Source organism: Notamacropus eugenii, chromosome 3 (assembly GCF_028372415.1).
Source record: "Notamacropus eugenii isolate mMacEug1 chromosome 3, mMacEug1.pri_v2, whole genome shotgun sequence".
Taxonomy (NCBI): Eukaryota; Metazoa; Chordata; class Mammalia; order Diprotodontia; family Macropodidae; genus Notamacropus; species Notamacropus eugenii.
The window spans coordinates 183,564,663-183,583,763 of NC_092874.1; the positions used below are offsets into that span (position 1 = coordinate 183,564,663).

Here is a 19,101-nt window from a genome sequence, read left to right on the forward strand (position 1 = left end):
GGGCTTTTAAAACACTAAATAATTTGTGCGTGGGGACTTTGAGACTTTCTTTTTGACGTTCAGAGCCTTTTCCTTATTTTATCTTTGATCCTAAGCTGAATTTCAGATCAGCGATCTTCAGAACAGGTATTAGTATATGTTAGTTAGTACGTGTTTATTCAATAGCCATAGAAAACATATACATTTATCAGGTCCTATTCTGCCTTCTTCCCATTTCTCCCAGAAATTTCCCAGATATTTGTCATTTCAGAGTTAGAGACCCAGTTCACTTCTTTTTCTCTCTTGTTTGAAGTTATGAGAGATAGCTTGGATTTTAAGGAGTCCCTGATTTTTAGGGCTATAGTGGCCGTGAAATATATACTTGGAATCCCAGGAACTCTGAAAGCATTTTCCCATGGAAATATTGTTACACATAATTGTTGTTCTATTAGTATTAGGTTTACAGAGTACTTTACCTATATTCTCTTACTTGGTCTTCACAATCCTGTGAGATAGCTGCTTTTATTTCTTCTCTTCTCCTTTCCTCTCCTCTTCACCCCCTCATTTTTTAGATGAGTAAACTGAGGTTGAGGCCTGAGTGCTTAAGTGACTTGCTTAGAATCACAGTTAGAAGGTGTCTAAAGCGGAATTTGAACTCAGGCCTTTTTGATGTCCATTGCTTTCTATCTGCTATGCCATCTAAGTGCCTGACTTACTGATAAATTACAAATGAAATACAGGATATATTTATTAAAAAAATATGTCCATAACTGGCATGCTTATGATTTCAGTGGACAAAATAAGTAACAATTGACATGTTACTGAAACTTTATAACATTATTAACAGAATTTCCCCCCACCCCCGATTTTTCCTACTAGGAATTTCCATTTTTTACCTTGACGGCATTTCCTCCTGGATTTCTTGTGCATGTTGGGGGTGTTGTTAGTGCACGCTCTGTGAAGCTTCTGGATCGCATCCACAATCCTGGTATGTTGAAAAATGGAAAATTGTTTTGTAAAATATTCTATTAAGTTTAGTTTTGATTTTTAAAATGATTTCTATAAATTGTATTGCACTTTTAAAGCTGAAATCCTCCAAAAATATATTTACAAGAAAGTATTATCTTAAAGTTATTTCTCATCATCTCATTAATTTATATCTATTTTAAAAGATGACTTTTCAAACACATTGTTAGAAACACATTCATTTATTTTGGATTAAATTTTGGCCAAGAAGATATCTTGAGGATGACCCTTAAGATTGACATCTTTGAAGCTATAAAGATAAAATCTTGCCGTTAGCTACCTGACACAGTTTTCATGACTAGTTCCTTCTGTGTTGCAATTAATATTTAAAAATTGCATATTTAAGTAGTTCCTTTTCTACTTAAAGAGGAGTTTTAAAATTTAATTGGAAAAGTATATGTGTATATAAATTTATAGTATAATTAAGAATTTTCAAACTTTTTTATATTTTTTTGATGTTCATGTTTTTACTACATGTAGCAGTTCATTTATATTTTTTAAAAGTGATATTTTTCCTTCATAGTCCTTGGTCATAATTTTAAAAGGACAAAAGAAGTAGGCAGCCAAGCCTCAGTAATTCCAAGCACTTGGTTTAGACGTTAACAGGAAATTTTTCTAAATTATAAAGTAGCAAAGTATAGAATGATTACCTTCCTGAACAGTAACCTCTAAAATCTTCTGAATTCTTATTTCTTCTGCCATTGGCTTGATGTATGATCTTGCCCAGGTGATTGCCCATTTTTGTGATGTAATGTCAGTATATCTCTCTCTCTCCACATATATGTAGCACTTGGTATATATTAACTGTTTCCTTATTTTTTTTTTCACTTGTCAGTTCTCATAGCCTCTCCATGAGCATACACATTGACACCATTAAAAAAGTAAAGTGTTTTGAAGCTCTCAGGTGAAAAGCACAATCTGCATATGAGTTTTGTTTTATTTTTCTTTCTTTCCCAGAACATTAAAATCCTTTTTGCTTGATGTCTTGGTTTGGGGAGTTAAATTAGTAGTAATTCACTCTTATTTGGATCATTTTAATTTTCAGAGAAGCAGAGTAAGAATATTTAGAATATTTAGTAAATATTTAAGAATATTTATATACATGTAAGTTTTTGTATTGGGCATTGGACTTCTAAAAAAAAGATTTTAGAGAAGTGATACTTACTTTGGGTGTGCATGCATGAGACAGGATTATTTAGCTTTAAAGGTTGGCAGCTGCATCTTTTTAAAGCATCAGTCTTCTCTTCCCTCCCACCCCCTTCTGTTTGTTATGTTTTTTTTATTCCTTTGTTCTAGTTAAAACTTAGATTGAGTGTTAGAACTGGAAGAAAGATTAGAGATCATTACTTGACCTTTCTTTAAGTAGTAGTAAATATTTGTTGCATGTAGAAAATTTCAGAGTGATAATTTATTATACTAATATCTTTTAAAGAGATTATTAATTCTATTTATATAGTAAGTTCCAAATCTGTATTTTTATGTCCTTGTATATTTCAAAAATGCAATGGAAATTTGAATTTAGAAGATCCTATAAAACTTGCTGTGCCGACCACAGGCTAGTCACTGGATATATCAACATGAAAACTTTGACTCAAACATTTTGTTAAATAACACATCACCCAGCTACAGAGAAACAATGAGAATGTTTTTTTAAGAATAAATACAAGTTTGATTAAAACCTTCTTTAAGCTAAAAATATTTGTTTTAATGTTTTAGCATCCTGTGCTCTGATTAAGTTGTGGAATCTGGGAGAGCATGACAGATGATAGATGCTTAAGCCAAAGTATTTATGGCTAGATTCAATTCAAGAAATGTTTATTAAGTACCTATTATGTGAAAGGCACTGTTACGTGTCCTAGGTGAAGGCTTTCTTTTAAAGAATTGTTCTCACTGTGGTTTAGTATGAGCTACCCAGGTAGCAGAAATTCCCAAATGTGGCGAAGTTATCTTGTCTTAATGACAGACCATCAAATCACCAATGGCTTTTCTTTTTCCTTTGAAAATACTTTTTGGCTGTCAGATCACCAGTCCTGGATTTATTTTGTTTTTTGTTTTTTTTTTGGAGACTGGAATACCTCTCACTAGCCTCTCTGTCCCGTGAGAGTGAATAAATGTTTAAAAATAAAACTAGAGTTAAGTTTAAAATTCAGAAACCACTAAATGGAAGTTAAGTACACACACACACACACACACACACACACACACACACACACACACACACACACATGCATGCACAATATGTTCATTGTACTGTTTTCTATTGACGATGATTTTGATTAAAATGTGACTTATTTAAATCTTGTAAACATTTATTGTGCATTATAAAAGGAACTCATACTCAAGGATAGTAAATTGAATTTTAAGTAAGTACTAAAATACTTATTAAAATTCTTCCCCTTCAAAAAAAGTTTAAAAATATTAAAAAAAGTTCAAAAGATTATAATATATTGGCTATCTAAATTTATTAGCATACATTGATGATACCATTAAGGGAGAAACTGATGGTAGATTGAGATGCATGGGCTTATTTTAAGAGATACTCTGTTTGCACTCTCAAATTAATTTATCAAAATTTTTGAAGCCACTTTTTGATTTATCTTGACCACGGAATGTAGGAAAATGCTTTCGAGGCAGTACTTAAGGGAAGGTTATATTCTGAAGATAGCAATAGCAAAGTCGTGATTTTAGAAGTATTTTATTATTATCCTCCTTGCTTTCTACTCCTCCCTTCCCTACCCACTAAATATTAAGATAGAGAAAAACCATGGTAAAAATAAGTACTTTAGAATATGTAGCAAAGGGAAAAATGGAGTGGTTTTGAAAATTTAGGTATTCTTCACAGAGAATAGATTTTTAGATTGCTATAGCATGCGTCTTTTTCCCTTTCTATTTCAACTTCTTATTAACTTTACTGTCTGTCTTTCCAGTTCCTGTGGAATGGTGTTGTCAATTATGTTCTTGTTTGTAGTGTTTTATTTTCTACTATTCTGCTCCTAAAACTAATCTACTAATTTGATGTTTTGAACTCAGCCTTTGTCGGAATTATGGGTAACACAAGATCTTACAAACTGCTAGACTGGAATAGTTTCAATTCAGGTATTTTATTAGTCATTCAGTACTACATATGCTGACAAAAATTATGGCAGCTCAGTGAAGTTTTTAGAAATGTTTTGATTAATTAGGTATAGTGCAAATTCAAGTGTGTTAATTTTTGCAATATAACTACATATACGTATATGTATTTTATATATATATATATATATTTATATATACATGCGCACATTGCCAGTAGCTTTCCTAAGAAATACAAGATTAGAATCTATTATCCCTTAGTAAAAGCCTGCTATAACTTTTAATTAATTTTATTCTGAAAATGCTGGGCCTTTCATTTTATTATTTCAGGTCTAAATTAGGATTATGTACCTATTCATTTGATTACTTTAAAAATGTTACCACTTTTTCAATAGGTAAAAAAATGAGTAGATATAAAAATAATTTATTTTGAAAATCCCTCTGGGATTTTTAACACAGCTCAAACTCAATCAGGATTGCCAATTAAAGTTGAATTGATTCTTTCATATGAATTAACTAAAAGAAAACAAAAAGCATTTGAATTGTTGAGTTCTTAAATGTACAATTTTCAGATTAGTATACTTGAGTTATATTTAATGAAATTTAGGGTGTTCTCTACATCAGGTAAATGATTCTTTAAAAAACATCTGTAAATTTAGGCACATATTAAAGATGACATATACTTGAAATATCAATTTTTATTATTCCAAAATATAAAATAGACTTAGAATTAAGTTTGCTTTTACTATTTCAAATATTCTTTGCAACATTAAAAAATTGAGCAACATTAAACAATTGAGCACCATAAGAATTTTGATTATTGTTACAGAAGTAAACAAAAGTTGAGAAATCAGGAACAGAAATGTTGTAGACTAAATCCTACTATATTCCTTCAGTGGTTTTTTCTGTTTGTTTGTTTTTTCCTGTGCATGGAGGTCCCTTTTTGATTTTGAGGAAATTTTACATAGGAACATATTTTAGAAGATAGTGAAAAATCTGTCCTATAGTCTTAAGGTAAATTAACAGAAGAAAAATAACCTCACAGATGATTACATTGTTTAGAATGACAGTGAATATATTTTTGGTCTTAATATCTTAGTAAAATTATTTAAATATTTTATACTTCACTAATACTTAAAATAGGACATTTTTGTAATCTTTTTGTTTCTAGAAGATATGAGGTAATAAAATTATGTCATGATTAAGTTTCATAAATTGGTACTTTACCTAAAGAGCCTATGTAATTTTCTAGGTCCTTAAGTCAAAATTTATTAGTAAAAATTCATACATAGGATATTAGACTATGTCCCATAATCTTTTCCTTATTGAAGAGTGTTTTTTTTTGTCTTAGGAGTCCAGGATTCAAAAATGAAGTAAGTAATGCATGTATGACTTGTAGGCTATACAGATTGCCTATTCATCATGCAGATTTGCCTAAATTCAGTCTAGTAGGAGAATTTTAATATCAGGTATAACCTTTGCAAGCCTAGACTGCATTCATTGGCAAATCTTTAGGAAAATGATTTCCTGTCTGAGTTTTTGCTAGCATGCTCTCACTTTGATTAGCATAAAAATAGCTAAATACATAATAGTTAGATGATATTTTCTAATTTCAAAAAATTGTTAAAGTTTCAGTTGAAAGTTTTATTTAAATTCATCATGAATTAAATATAATGAGGAATTTAAAATATAAAACTGAATTTATTCAGTAATGACCAGTTAGAATATGCTGTTTTTAAAAAATTTTAAAAAGAGGCAGTGTGGGCTAATGGAAAACAATGCTTGCTGAAGTAAGAGAAAGAAGACTTGAAATCTTTCCTGGACTTTACCTGTCACTGATCTGGGATCCCAAGGCATTAGCTTCCTTGAACTTCTGTGAAAGGCACATATGCTCTTTCCTTTCTGTCTCATTGGCATGTTTTAAGGAGCAAAGGAAATAATCTTTGTGAAAGTGCTATGGTTGCATTTATATGACAGCTTTTTTTCTGTACATTTAAAACAATTGCAGAAGTGAAACTTTTAAAATAATTTATAGTATCTTTGAAGGTAGTTATGAGAAGGAGGGGAAAGGGCATTGAACTTGAAATCATCACCTGTGTTGGGATCCTGCTCTATTGTATAATCCTATGTGATCTTGGAAAAGTCAGTTAAGCTCTCTGGGCCTCAGTTTCTTCTGTAAAATGAAGGTGTTGGATTGGAGGAGGTCCCGTCCAGTCTCTGGAGTCAATGATCCATTGATCTATGTAAATTAAAAAAAGAAATCTATTCAGTGAATTACTTAAGAGCTTATAATCTCTAGATTAAGAGCCATAAAATAACAGTTAAGATAAACTCACTTGGAGAAGTAAGAGATTAGATTTTAATAAGCAAACTTCCTTAGGGCACAGCAGGGACTAAAAATGTATGTCTCACTGAAGCAGAATTCCATTCTATTTGCATTTATGAGAGTCTGTCCTCTGCATGTTAGAAAACAAGTACTAACCTGATAGTGACATATTACTTTATTATGTTATTTCCCCATTGAAATAACACCAAGATCTTCAGGATTTCTCTTTTCTCACTTCAAATACTGGGAGTAGTTGATTGTTATAAAAGATTTGCAGAATTTAAAATCTAGAGTGGATTATAAAGGTCCCATAATCAACACCCTTCATTTTGTGTAAGAGAAAACTGAGATAACCTAAGAGGGTGACATGACCTTCAAAATTCTGATGTGGCTGATGTGGAGATATGATTAAAAGTTTGTTTCACAATAGAGTTATGAGAGGAGATTTTTAAAGGTCCAAGAAAATGATGAGGACAATGAATATAGGGACTGGGGAGAAATAGTTTGTGGACATTGAGGCAGTGAACCAGTACGTCATTTGAAGGGCTAGAAAATCTGGCAAGAACAAAGATGGATAGTATTTTTAATGAAATTTTTTTTGACAGGTAGGGTGGTCTTTTCAACTATGATGGCATTTGGATAAAGTAGAAAAAAAAGGGAAACGTACTTTGTAAACATTTAGTTTATTCTAGTCCTAGAAGAATTAAGGGGGTCATAATTGTTACTGTAGGACTTGGGAGAACATTGGTTGTAGGAAACAATATATCTTACCATTTAGAAATTAATTATTGAAGCTGTCTCAGTTAACAAGTAACTTCAAAGCAAATGAGAAAAGTATTAGGTGTTGGGGTAAATATAATATAAATTGGGTAAAAACGGGAAAATTTTAAAAAGATGACTTTAATTTTAACCTTTATGTACAATAATCTTCTGACTAAAGTATTTCATAAAGCTTTCTTTCTGCTGAATTGGTGATGTGCTCAGAAAATACAAAATAAAATATATGTACATCAGTCTTCTGGGAAAAATTGTTTTTCCAAAGCACATATAAATTACTTGCTTATTTTCAATGCTTTTGCCATTACTTTGTGACAGATGTTTTTGGAATATGTATGCCATATATTCCTACAGATAAACAGGACTTGGCCATGTTAGTAAACAGCAGAAAAATAAGTGCTAATAGATTTTAATTTCATTTAAAACAGTTAATTCAGTGTGTTACTGGAAGTTTTCCTAAATAAATCCCTTAGTAATTTGGTTTTAACATTCTAAAGAATGACATATGACTACATTTCTAACCACAGATTTTGGAAACATCAGAATGTAAGGAGGAACCTTAAATTTTGTTAGTACTTATAATGAGTTTGCTTGGATGTGATCTGTGTAGATGACCATGCTTATGGAAATTGACCCCTGACTATCTTTTGATTTATTACTAGTATAGATTTTATTAGGTGCAAACTCTGTTGAGATTTTTGTAGTTCCCAGTGACTTCATCTGCTTTCTTTTGTCTCCTTACTTAATTGGTTTGTAAAAACTACACTAATGGTGCAAACAGAAATTTCTTCTCTTGGGAGGAAAAAACTGCAGAGAAAAAGGAATCAAACTTGTGTTTTAAGGGGAATGCGGGGGTAGGGTATAGGGACAGGAAATCTCAGAGAGAGAGAGAGAGAGACACAATATTTCCTTTATGTCCTACCTGCTGGATTTCTGGTCTTAACTATTGAAAATGCTGATGTTGTCAGCCCTCCTGCCAAGCAAGTGATCTGATGGAGGAAGTTAGCTTGCTTCTGTGGATCCTGGTTTTGGTGCTGAACCTCTTGTTCCTTGTCTTTGACCTTCCAATCTAGGTAGTAAAAAAAAAAAATGAAAAAATCAGGAAAGGAAGCTGGGTGCAGAGTCTTGTCCTGACTGAAACAGACATGAAGTTTGAGGTAGAAATTTCCAGTATTGTAGTGGAGGAAAAGGCAAAAAGGTTTGAAAATGAAAATGAACAACAAACCTGATTGGAACTGTAAGTACAGAGGGAGAGGAAGATTCAGTTTTTTAGCTCGAAGTCTTTCCCCTGTTACAGATTCCATCAACTTAGCAAGTGGCAAAATGCAGTGACCTTAGAATAGCAACAGTGAAATTATGTATTAAAATCCTCCTGTGTAAGGCAGATTTAGGGTTGATAAGAAAATTGAGCTAAAAAATGGCTGTAACACTAGTTGGCCTAAGCTTCTTCATCTATTATAATAGAGACAGTACTCCTGTTACCTCCCTTGTGGGGGAGTTTTGATGACAGTGGTTTATAAAGTGCTCTGGAAATGTGTGGTGCTTGCTATTAGTAGAAACATTGCTCCATTAAGCTTTGTGTGTAGTTGACCTGAGTTCTTGGAGACAGTCCTTGTAGAGTATTAAGTCTCACAGGTTCTGTTAAGTTAGAAAGTCTTTCTATAAGATTGGGATGACAAGTCTGGGGGTCTCTTATCTGAGAACACATCTGTCTAAATTCAGAGAGGCTTGTCATCAGAGTCTTGGCTACCAGGTGATGTTTTTTGTCATAGCAACTAGTGACCATTTACTAAAGAGTTGAGAAGTTGAAATATACTTTGGTGAGATAATACCTAAATTAGCAAAATTTTAGATCCTGAAGTATTATAGTGTTATTAATATTATTTTATGTGTCCAGCATCATCCCAGGTATTGTAAAGGAAGTGAAAGAAATTTGAAAACAAAACTACATAAATAATTTATTATAGATGAAATTGATTATTTATGGATTAGTTTTGTCTTGTTTTGGACCAAATTTATGATTTCACGAGTCTGGGGAGCTCCTTCTCGGGGAGGAATTCCTGCCAACTCATAGGGTACATTTTCTGTAGCTTCAGTCTTAGAGAGTTGCCCAGAGCACTGAGAGGTTAACTTGCCTGCTGAGAGTCACACAGCCTCTATGTGTAAAACATAGGACTAGAACTCCCGTTCTTCTTGGCTCCAAAACGAGGCTTTTATCCACAAAATTATGGTTGGTTAGTTAATAAGTATTTATCAGATGTCTACAGTATAGCATCATGTTATGAGGCACAATATTATAGGAATTCAGAAATGAGAAAGACCATTGTGAACTAGTAAGAGAAGGCTTTGTAAAGGAGTGAGAACTGAACTGGTGCATAAAGTATAGGATTTAGATTGGTGGCAAGAAAAAAGAGGGCATTCCAGCTGGAGGAATTAAAATGGACATGAATCAAGTTTTAAAAGGGAGCATGGTTTACATGGAAGGTAAAAAGGAAAACAATTAAACTGAATAGTGCAGAAGGTTCATGTTGTGAGTGTCAGGGTAAAAAAGGTTGGGCAGGGAAGAAGAGCCCATATGCTGGGAAGGTCAGATAATGAACTGTTTGAATTTGAGCTGGTAGCATTTGCCATGGGAGTTTGGGTTTGTAAAGAAGTTACCAGGAAAATAGTTATGTATAACCTGTATGGGACAACTGGCTCAGCTTTTCCTAAGGCTTTATGAAGTCAAAGCATTTGGTGTGTATGTATTATATCAGACATCAGTGTTCCTTAATTTGTACAAAAAAAAATTTAAAATAAAGCATGCCAATTAAATCCTGTTAATCTAATGACTGACATTCATGTATATTTTTAAAAGAAGATAAAATTGAGATCACGATTTAATGAACTCCCCCGAGGTACAGTTTGATAACCTTCTTACTTTTTTCAGTTATTACTGTTGCCTAATAGAACTCATTTTGTTTAAGGAGACTCCTTGTGGTCTTCCTCTCCCTGTTCTGAGGTTGCTTATGTGCCCTTTGTAGTTTTTGCCCTACTCTCAGTGCAAAACTTAGAAATTTTGCCCATTTTGCTTTCTGTTCTTTCTGAGAAGAAAATCCCAGAGTAAAATTATGCTGATTTTTATCAGCTCTCTGTCTTTTTCCTCCCTTTTTTTGCATGAGAGAGCTATATTGTTTTTTGTTGTTATTTGTCTCTTTCTTTTATCTGGAAGAGAGCTTACCTCTACTCTTTTAGTCCACAAGTATAGTATGCTGGATTCTCTTGGCACAGAATTTCTTTTCTACTTGACTTTTTTCTTTTACTTCCTTCCTTGGTATTTGAAGCTCAGGTTGGTGTAAAACTTACATAAATAAGATTTTCTTTTAATAACTCCAGCAGGCTGCTCCTAGCTTGTTCTTAGTCCACTTCTCAGAAAGCCCTAAGCCATTCATCTCTTTTTCTCCTACATTTTAAATCCCATTTGAACAGACTTCATATTCTCAGCCTGTGCTTTTAGGAAGGTGACATTTGGTAGGGGTGAATCTGAGCAAGGTTAATTGTATGGGATGGTAAAGGAAGAGTTGACCAAAAGGAGGAGTAGTGCTGGAATGGAAATAATTAGGACAGGTAACAGTGATAGGAGATGAAGCTTTTGCCTTGTGTACCCCCATATTAGTTTTCATTTGCTAGTATAGCTCTTCTAATGAAAATAGATAGAGATTGGTAGCAGATAGTAGCAGAGAAAATACAAGAATGAAAATTGGAAGACTTGGGTTTTGGTTCTGGTTGTGATTTAAATTTGTTAGAAAGTTAACTTGAGATTTTTAAGTTGGTCAACCTTTTGGTTCTCTACCAGCCTTCTGTTCCCATTATGCACAGAAGCTTGAAGTGGGTAATGACTTTGACAGTGTAAAGAGTCACTAAGGGAGGAGTCATAAAGCATCTAGGTCTGAATGACAGTGACATTCAAGAAGTATTAAGTATCTGCTGTGTATAGAGCATTGAGTTCAGCAGCTGAATACACAAAGATCCAATGGAACATACAGATCAACTTCAAGGAAATTTCAGTCTTCTAGAAGTGTCAAAGAAAATTATTTTTTAAAGGAGAATCATAAAAAATCTTAGAGTTCTGAGTTTCTGAGAATTCATTTCTCTGATATTTCAAGTGGGTTTGGTCATCATGATACCTGGGATGTTTTATTGGGAAGTTTTTCTGTGAATAAAAACATTCACTCACCAATAGTTTTGTGAGAACATAGAGCTAATCTGTAGTTTCTTTGGCCCGTTAGATTTGTACTAGTTCAGGTTTTCTTAAGGGATAGGACAAATTATAGTGATGATTGTAGGCCTTAAAAAAATACCTTTTTTAATGGAGAGGGCTTTGGGGTGTGGGGAATAGAAGGTTAGGGTTTTCTTTCCTCTATAATCGACAGTTTCTAGTCTTTTTAAGGTGTTTTTTTTTTTAAAAAATAAAGTATCTTAACTTCTACAATCAACAATATTTAGACTTTATAATTTAGATAAATATAAATTGAGATAGTTTTTTTGTGCTTTGGAAGAGATTTTTGAAACTCTTCTAAAATAATATTAGTGTGGATGATGGGGTTTAGGATACATCTCACCTTAATTTCAATCACTATTCTTATTTTCTTGTTGAAATGTAATTAATGACTTTCTAGACCAATAGAGAAAAAAATTTAAATGAATGATCTTAAGTTGATAATATTGTTCCAGAATATTATCAGCTCTCTCTCTTCCCCTCCCATATGAGTGGGCAAAATCTAGAAAAAAAGAGTATTATAAAGTATATCTAAAAATAATAGTACTGAATTCTAATATATGTGTTAGCTCATTTATAAGAAAATAAACCTTGTTCCTTGGATGTACAGATTCATTTGTCAACCTAAATGCATTGAATTTGATTTAATTTGAAGGAGTTTTGAGTGACATTTGTTGAAAGTGTGCATCTTGCTTTGTACTATTACGCAGCTAGGTATATGGAATTTATTAAATAAGAGGTTGTTTTGGAATAATTCTCTTTAGGAATACATTTGATAAAGCAATTCTGCTTTCACTATATGTGATATTTAATGCTAGGTAAACCAGAGCATTGTAAAGTTAAACAAATTTTGATTTTCCACATTTGGAAAATCATTTCCGTGAATGTGAGGAAGTGTTTATTAAAATGAGATAAATGTATTATATGTATATGTATTATATGAAAATAATTTTTAAATGGGTTAAATTTGTCATCTATGGTATGTGAATTTTTCTTTGTAAGTAATAAAATAATTCATTTTATTTATATAGATACTATTCCGTGATCTCTCAGATGAAATTATTAGATTATTGAGTGGACTAAATGTCCTAAGCACTCCCTTATCCAATTAAGTACCAGAAATATTCTAGTCATCCACATAGATTAGCCATGCTATTATCCCCCAATTTTAAACTACCATATCCTAAACTATCCTGTCCTTGTGACTTTGCCCTCTGGCCTGACTCTTTGTCAACAGTTTGGCACTTCATCCCAGTGTAGTGTGTATACATTTCTTTTAAACTGAGTTTCATGTTGAATTCATTCTTTCAAATATAAACTTTGCCTTAATATCATATTATTTCTTTCATTTCCTTGCCCATTTCCAAATCATGTTGAGTAGAGTGACTTGTCAGTTCCCCCTTTTGTCTCCAAACCAAATTATAAGCTTATTTAGAGCAGAGTGAGTAACCCAAATTATAAATATTTTACCTCTTTGATGATCCATTTAATAAATGTTGGATAATGCCAAAAAATGTTCCATATTATATAGAAAGAAGAGTCTTTATAAATGTATATTGACATAGTGTTGCCATTTTACTACTCAGCCAAGAGGTATCTTACTAGAAAATATTATCAGTTTCACAAGTATTGCTTAAGATGATTCTTCCAAAATGGCAAGATAAAACCCCAATTATAGCTGTAGTCTAAAGAGTCAACTTTGACAAAGTTGAATTCACTGTAATGGTAGCACAGTTTTATCCATCTAGTCATGTTTCATCTTATAAAGAGGTGAGATAATTGAATTACAGCTTAGTTATCTCTACATCAAGAAAGGGATCTTAAATGAATCTGTAAGGAGACTTGAGCTGTGTGGAAGAAAACCACAAAATACCAAGAATGCTTAGAAAAAATAAAGTATTTATTTAAAAGTATTGGCATTTATCCATTACTTTTGATTAAATTGTAAATCACTGTTAGGAAAGTAGTTTAATGTTGTAGGAATTTCTTTGTCTTTTACCACTAAAAATTTCTAGAATAACTTCTTTTCCCACCCATCTCAGTCATATGCCTTCAAAATTAAGCTTCAAATATTCTAATGCTGCTTGATTTCACATGTGGCATGTGATTGCCATAATCATTTTTTATTTTATCTTTTATGTTAGCAGCTCTAGAATATTGTATTTTGAAAAATTTTCAACTTAAACTCTTTGTATCCTATATAAAAGTTTATGAATACATCTTCAGTGAAAACAAATTTAACTCTTAGCTTTTAAACTTTAGTATTTTCAGTTTTAGGATACCAGATCTTTCTGAATGTTAGGCAGAACCTAATTAACTTAATGATCTTATAGCTCACTTTGGTCTAAACATAATTTAGATTTTGAGCAAAGTTAAACTTTTCTTTAATACTAAATAAATGAGTTCACTTTTTAAAATTACTGTATCAGATAAAATAGACCCAGAATTAAACTTCTCCAATTTATTGCTTCAAGTTTTAGATAATTTTTGGTAAAGTAGCCAATAGCCATATTAAAATAGTCTGTGATTGAGTGCTACATACCGTATGCTTGCCTTGCTTTCACCTAGAATCTAGGGCCATTACTTTCTGTAACCATTTCAGTGAGCTGCCATAGTTCTCAGTCTGTACTGTCACCTGATCCAAGCATGCGCCAAAATATCCACTGTTTCTGGCTACTGTCTGCTAAATCTGCTTTGCAAATCCTTTGTTCTTTGAGCTTTTGCTTTAGCCACAAACTAAATTAAAGAAGCCCTTTGGAGTGTGACACATGTCATCCTGCTTTTTTAGCTCCTCTGTTATGTAAATCCTTAGCATTACTAAATTTGTAAATATTACAGTGGCATCCCCATGTGGAATTGTGTGGCTCATGTGTCAGAATAAAGGCTGCTTGTTACTACATTTGTCAGAAAAATAAGAATGCTGCATTCACACTGCATTCAGTGTTTTGTATTAACCACTTACTATGTCATAGTGTTTGGTTTACTTATGTGATGATTTTATGCATTAATACTAAGGTAAGTTAAGTGTGTTTATATATTCTGTGTTATGTGTGTACATATATATCAAAGTAATGACACACTTTTAAATTTAGATTTACTAGCCATTTAAAAATGTAGCATCAAGGTTTATAAACTGAACTTAAAATGCAATATCTTCAATTCACAAATTATTTTTTTAAAATCTTGTTTGTATCTTTTTTGAAAAAGAAAATCAGTTATGTGTCATTTTAGATAGCTTGATTGACTTTAGGCAAATCTTTTATGTAAAAATCTGTATTTGCCAAATAAATAAATTTTTTTACTGATTCTTTGCGTTAATAAAAGTTTTATCCTACAATTTTTAAAAATAAAGAGTCCCAATGCATTTAAAATGATTCACTGTGTTAAAATTCATTTGCATGTAGTTATTAATGACCATATTTTGTGCTTAAACTGAGTTATGCTTTTACTACCCTTCCTGATTTTTTCCCCTAGAATTTTAAGTAAGATTAAACTAGACACCAGAATCTTATTTTCTTAGATGTTAAAATTCCATTGTAAAAAAGGGGAGAGAACAAAAAAAAATTAGGAGAAATAGAGTGTGTTGATTAAATATGCTTTTATGCATTGCATATATTTATTTAAATCTCATTTCAGGAACAGTTTATCTAATAGCCAGATATTGTGCATTAAGTGGATATGGTATTCTACCTAATTATCCTATATGTTTCTTAATAGAGAAGATTGATTTGATAGCGCCAACATTTCAACCTTCTCTCCTTTTTTTCTTTGTTTCCTCAGTCCTATTTTGATACTTTCTCCAACTTCTTGAGGATCTGCATTTCTTTCTTTCTTTTTTTTTTTTCTCTGAAAGGAAATTGTATAAATCTGGATATCCAGATAAATGCATGCTTTGGCTGATATCCTTTGTGGCATTGGCCTTTATCTCTTCGATTTATCTCCTGCCTCACCCTTCTGTTTCCCAAGGAGAAAAATAGTCATAATATTCTACTGTGTAATCCAGAAAAAGTTCTTTAATTTTTTTTGTGTGTGTGTGTGTGCTTTGATTTCTTCTGTTTTCTAATAGTGAACGTAATGCTACTTCTCCCTCTTTGTCACTGGGTATTAAGGCATATTTTAATTTAATTTTTTTTGGAGGGGGAAAAATATTTTGAGAATCAGGCATAAAACTATTCCTAAATGGAAATATGTATATTATGTAGTTTTTGAAACTTAGTTACTACCAAATGCTACCGTTCTCAGCACACAGTAAGCACTATTTAATGTTTGTTTGGATTGAATTAATAGAAAACGTTTTAATATGGAAGAACTTCAAAAGAGTGATTTAGTTAGCAACTTAGGTAGACAGGGTTGATTTTTTTTTTCCCCATAGCAAATTGTTAATACATAAGAGCAGCCATAAATGGAAACAAAGCAGTATTGTTTGTAGCATCTTTTACTATAATTAAGGAGTATTTTTGGCAGCTGCTGCTCACTGGTTATTTCAAGTTAAATGTAGGCAGATAAAGGTGTGGTACAGATAATGTGTGGCAGATAGATCCTTTGAAAGTTCTTTGAAGAGTACACACTGAACAGCTTTACTTGTCATCACTTGCAAGATGTACAGCCTTGAAGACAGGCAAAATTCTGTAATATCAAGACATTTTTTGAATGTGACAAAGTTCATTGTGTCATGATTAAAATCTCCTGTTTTGCAAATTAACCAAATTATTGTTGTTAATTTTTAACACAAGTTTTTGGGTTAGTCAGCCTTTTATTTCTTGTCTTTCTGCTTTAGATCCCACTTCTTTTTATAAGGATGGCTTCTTTTCAGTTAACATTAGTAAATCTTTTATCAAAAAGGAAGGACTTTGTTAGGTTGTATATCATTTTTACCACAGTTACTGAGAATCTATTTCCTAATCCATATTCCTTATACTTACCCCCAAAATCTATTGGTTTTGCTTTAAAAAAAGAAAAAGGTGCCAGATCTGCTCAATCCTGACCAGTATGAGAGTGACACATAAGGTATTCTCTTGGGACATAGATTTTTAACGCCTAAGTTTTGAGTTTGGAACCTGTTGTGTCTTTACTTTTAAGGTATGTAAGAAGATATGTTTCTGCTTGGTGACTCAATGCTTGTGAAGAATTTATAGGACCAATTTATTTTTAGAAAGGAGACAAATAAAATAACTAAGCTAATGAAACAAAGCATTGATTTTAATAAAATATTTCTTAATGTATTTTATAAGAATACTTCATGCTTTTTAGTTTGCTTATTCAGTACTTCTTTAGTCAGTATGCCACTTTATAGCCCATATGTCTCAAAATTACAAACTGATTTATTATTTGTTTTTCAGATGAACCAGAAACTCGAGATGCTTGGTGGGCAGAAATCAGACAAGAAATAAAATCTCATGCAAAAGCATTAGGCTGTCATGCTGTAGTGGGCTACAGTGAATCAACTAGTATTTGGTAAATCATAATCATAACCTGAGTATCTAAATGCTATACTGTTTCTCTTCTGTCTTCTGAATAGGCCAAAAGCTTGAGCCAAATACAGAGATACTTCAGAATATCACTAGGGCAGCCTCAGAGATAAATAGATATGTGTATGTTGCGTAAAGATGTCAAAACTAACATTTAAAATTAAACCTTTGCTTATAAAGCATTAGAATGCATTTGTAGTATCACTATTGGAAAGAATCTTGGATTTGGAATCAGAAGACTTGGATTTGAATACTAGCTATGTCAATTTCCAGCAATGTGACCATGTGAAAAATCAGTAGATTTTCATACTCTATTTATTCATGACCTGTGATCCTATATTTATTTTATGTTATTCAGAATAAATCTAAATACATTTTTCCTGGCAGTGCTTATATTTGTCTGTTTCCTAAATTGAATAATATATAATTACTAGAATACCCTAATTTTTTTTTGTAAAATCCTTTTTTCCTAATACATTTAAGACAATGAGGTTATATACTCTTCTTTAAGGTTCAGGTAGAGAATTTTGATATTTCTTTTATTCAACTCGAAATAAATGAAATTGAATACTGGAAGAATTCATACTAATTGAACTTTCTTGAATTATTTTGATAAATTTTAGTTAAATCCACCTGTTTTATTATTGAATTCACAATGCAAATTGTTACTGCTAATATTTTAAAATATTATATACTCTGTTATATCAAGTTTTAAGGAAAAATACTTATTGTTATATAAATTATGTTGGATAAATAATGCTTGATAGTAAAGAAAATTCCACTTGCCTCTCTCTGTTTAGTAAACAAATTTCCTTCCTTAGATTTTGAATCCTTAACTTTGTTTGAGGTGATAGTATTTTTCATATATTACTTAATAGGGTCTTACCAGTTGACTTGTGTTTAAATCATCACCTTTTGAGCTACTTGTTAAAATTAACATGTAATTCTTTTCTCTTCTAGTGAAGAGGTCTGTATTTTATCTGCATCTGGCACGGCAGCTGTACTGAACCCTAGATTTCTTCAGGATGGCACGGTGGAAGGCTGTTTGGAACAAAGGTTGTCATGGCAGCCTGGCTTCTTTTCCATAGGGTCAGAGAAGGGAGAGGTTGATTTTTTTCCTCAGAGCCAGGATAGTTCCTCTCTATTAGGGTAGGTTACAGTGTTACAGTGCAGGATTCGGGACCGAGCACTGTACTGATTTTTCACTAACAACAGCAACAAAAGAAGTGATGGGACTCTACACAAAATTAGATAGATTATTTTTGTTTCTAACAGCTCGAATAAGGTAACATGTTTGAATACTAACCAGAGAACTTGTACTTTTTTTTGCCACTGTTGAGGAATAATTTTCTTTTCTAAAAATGTTTTGATATGTTCATTCCATTGCTACCATTCATGAAGCCATTCAATTGAAGAAAGCTCTTTAATTCACCTATTATTTGTAGTACATGATACCGGATTAGTAATTGCATAGAAAGCAAAGAGTTTAAGTATAGTTAAAACTGAACTTCTTGTCCTTTAAATATCAAATTTCATTATTATGGTAAGGGAAATTTAGTTTTTTGAGTTTTTTTAATTGACTTAAATTTTTTACTCCTTTTAAACAGACAGCAAGTATATGCTGTTATTAACTATTTTCATTGAGATCAGAACTACAGATTTCTGAGATGGCTGTTTGCCATTATCACTGAGTTATTGGTTTAAAACTCATATTTTTAATGAATTGAATTCATTAGTATGCTTATTTGAACATTGTGTTGTTGTCTTTGCTATGCTATAAGAAAACTATAGTTTGTTATAACTGTATAGCAAATAGAGACAACAAAAATTTCATATCTAGTTAAATACCTTATAGGACAGCACCCAAAGTCTAGATATAGCAAAAAAAAAAAAAAAAAGTCTTAAAGCATGCTCTTGGTGGCCTATTTATTTTAAGCAACAAAGTTCTTCCCCAAGAAAAGAATTTAAATGGTTTCTTCCATTTTGTTTTAATGGAATTTGACCAGTGATTTCAAAGCCCTCAAAAAAATGAGTAGGGAAGTGTTGATAGATTTCACAAGTGCACTTGTCAGGTGTGTGTATTTTAATAATAGTGTATACTAATTAATGAATTTATTAGCATTCTGTTTTAATAAATGCAATGCCTACATCAATGTAATAAAAGTGTTTTTGTGTTTTAACAGTCCTTTGCTAAT

General features: G+C 32.0%; 1 protein-coding gene and 1 long non-coding RNA gene across 19 annotated transcripts in view; one reads left to right on the forward strand and one right to left on the reverse strand.

Annotated features, from left to right (window-relative positions):
* C2CD5 (C2 calcium dependent domain containing 5) overlaps positions 1–19,101 on the forward strand; it is a 110,291-nt gene that overhangs the window by 40,715 nt on the left and 50,475 nt on the right. For 11 of the 18 annotated variants that reach the window (XM_072653519.1, XM_072653520.1, XM_072653511.1 and 8 more), the window contains 3 exons: positions 859–967; positions 16,778–16,892; positions 17,867–17,962. In XM_072653519.1, the coding sequence (XP_072509620.1) occupies positions 859–967; positions 16,778–16,892; positions 17,867–17,962 (320 nt within the window). Of the gene's footprint in view, positions 1–858; positions 968–16,777; positions 16,893–17,866; positions 18,056–19,101 lie in introns of all 18 variants that reach the window. The other 7 variants (XM_072653518.1, XM_072653505.1, XM_072653504.1 and 4 more) reach the window with 2 other exon arrangements.
* On the reverse strand, positions 6,151–17,915 carry LOC140533590 (uncharacterized). The gene is made up of 3 exons (XR_011976998.1): positions 17,793–17,915; positions 8,103–8,249; positions 6,151–6,316 (listed from the first exon to the last, which is right to left on the reverse strand). It is a non-coding gene; the product is annotated as an uncharacterized lncRNA (long non-coding RNA).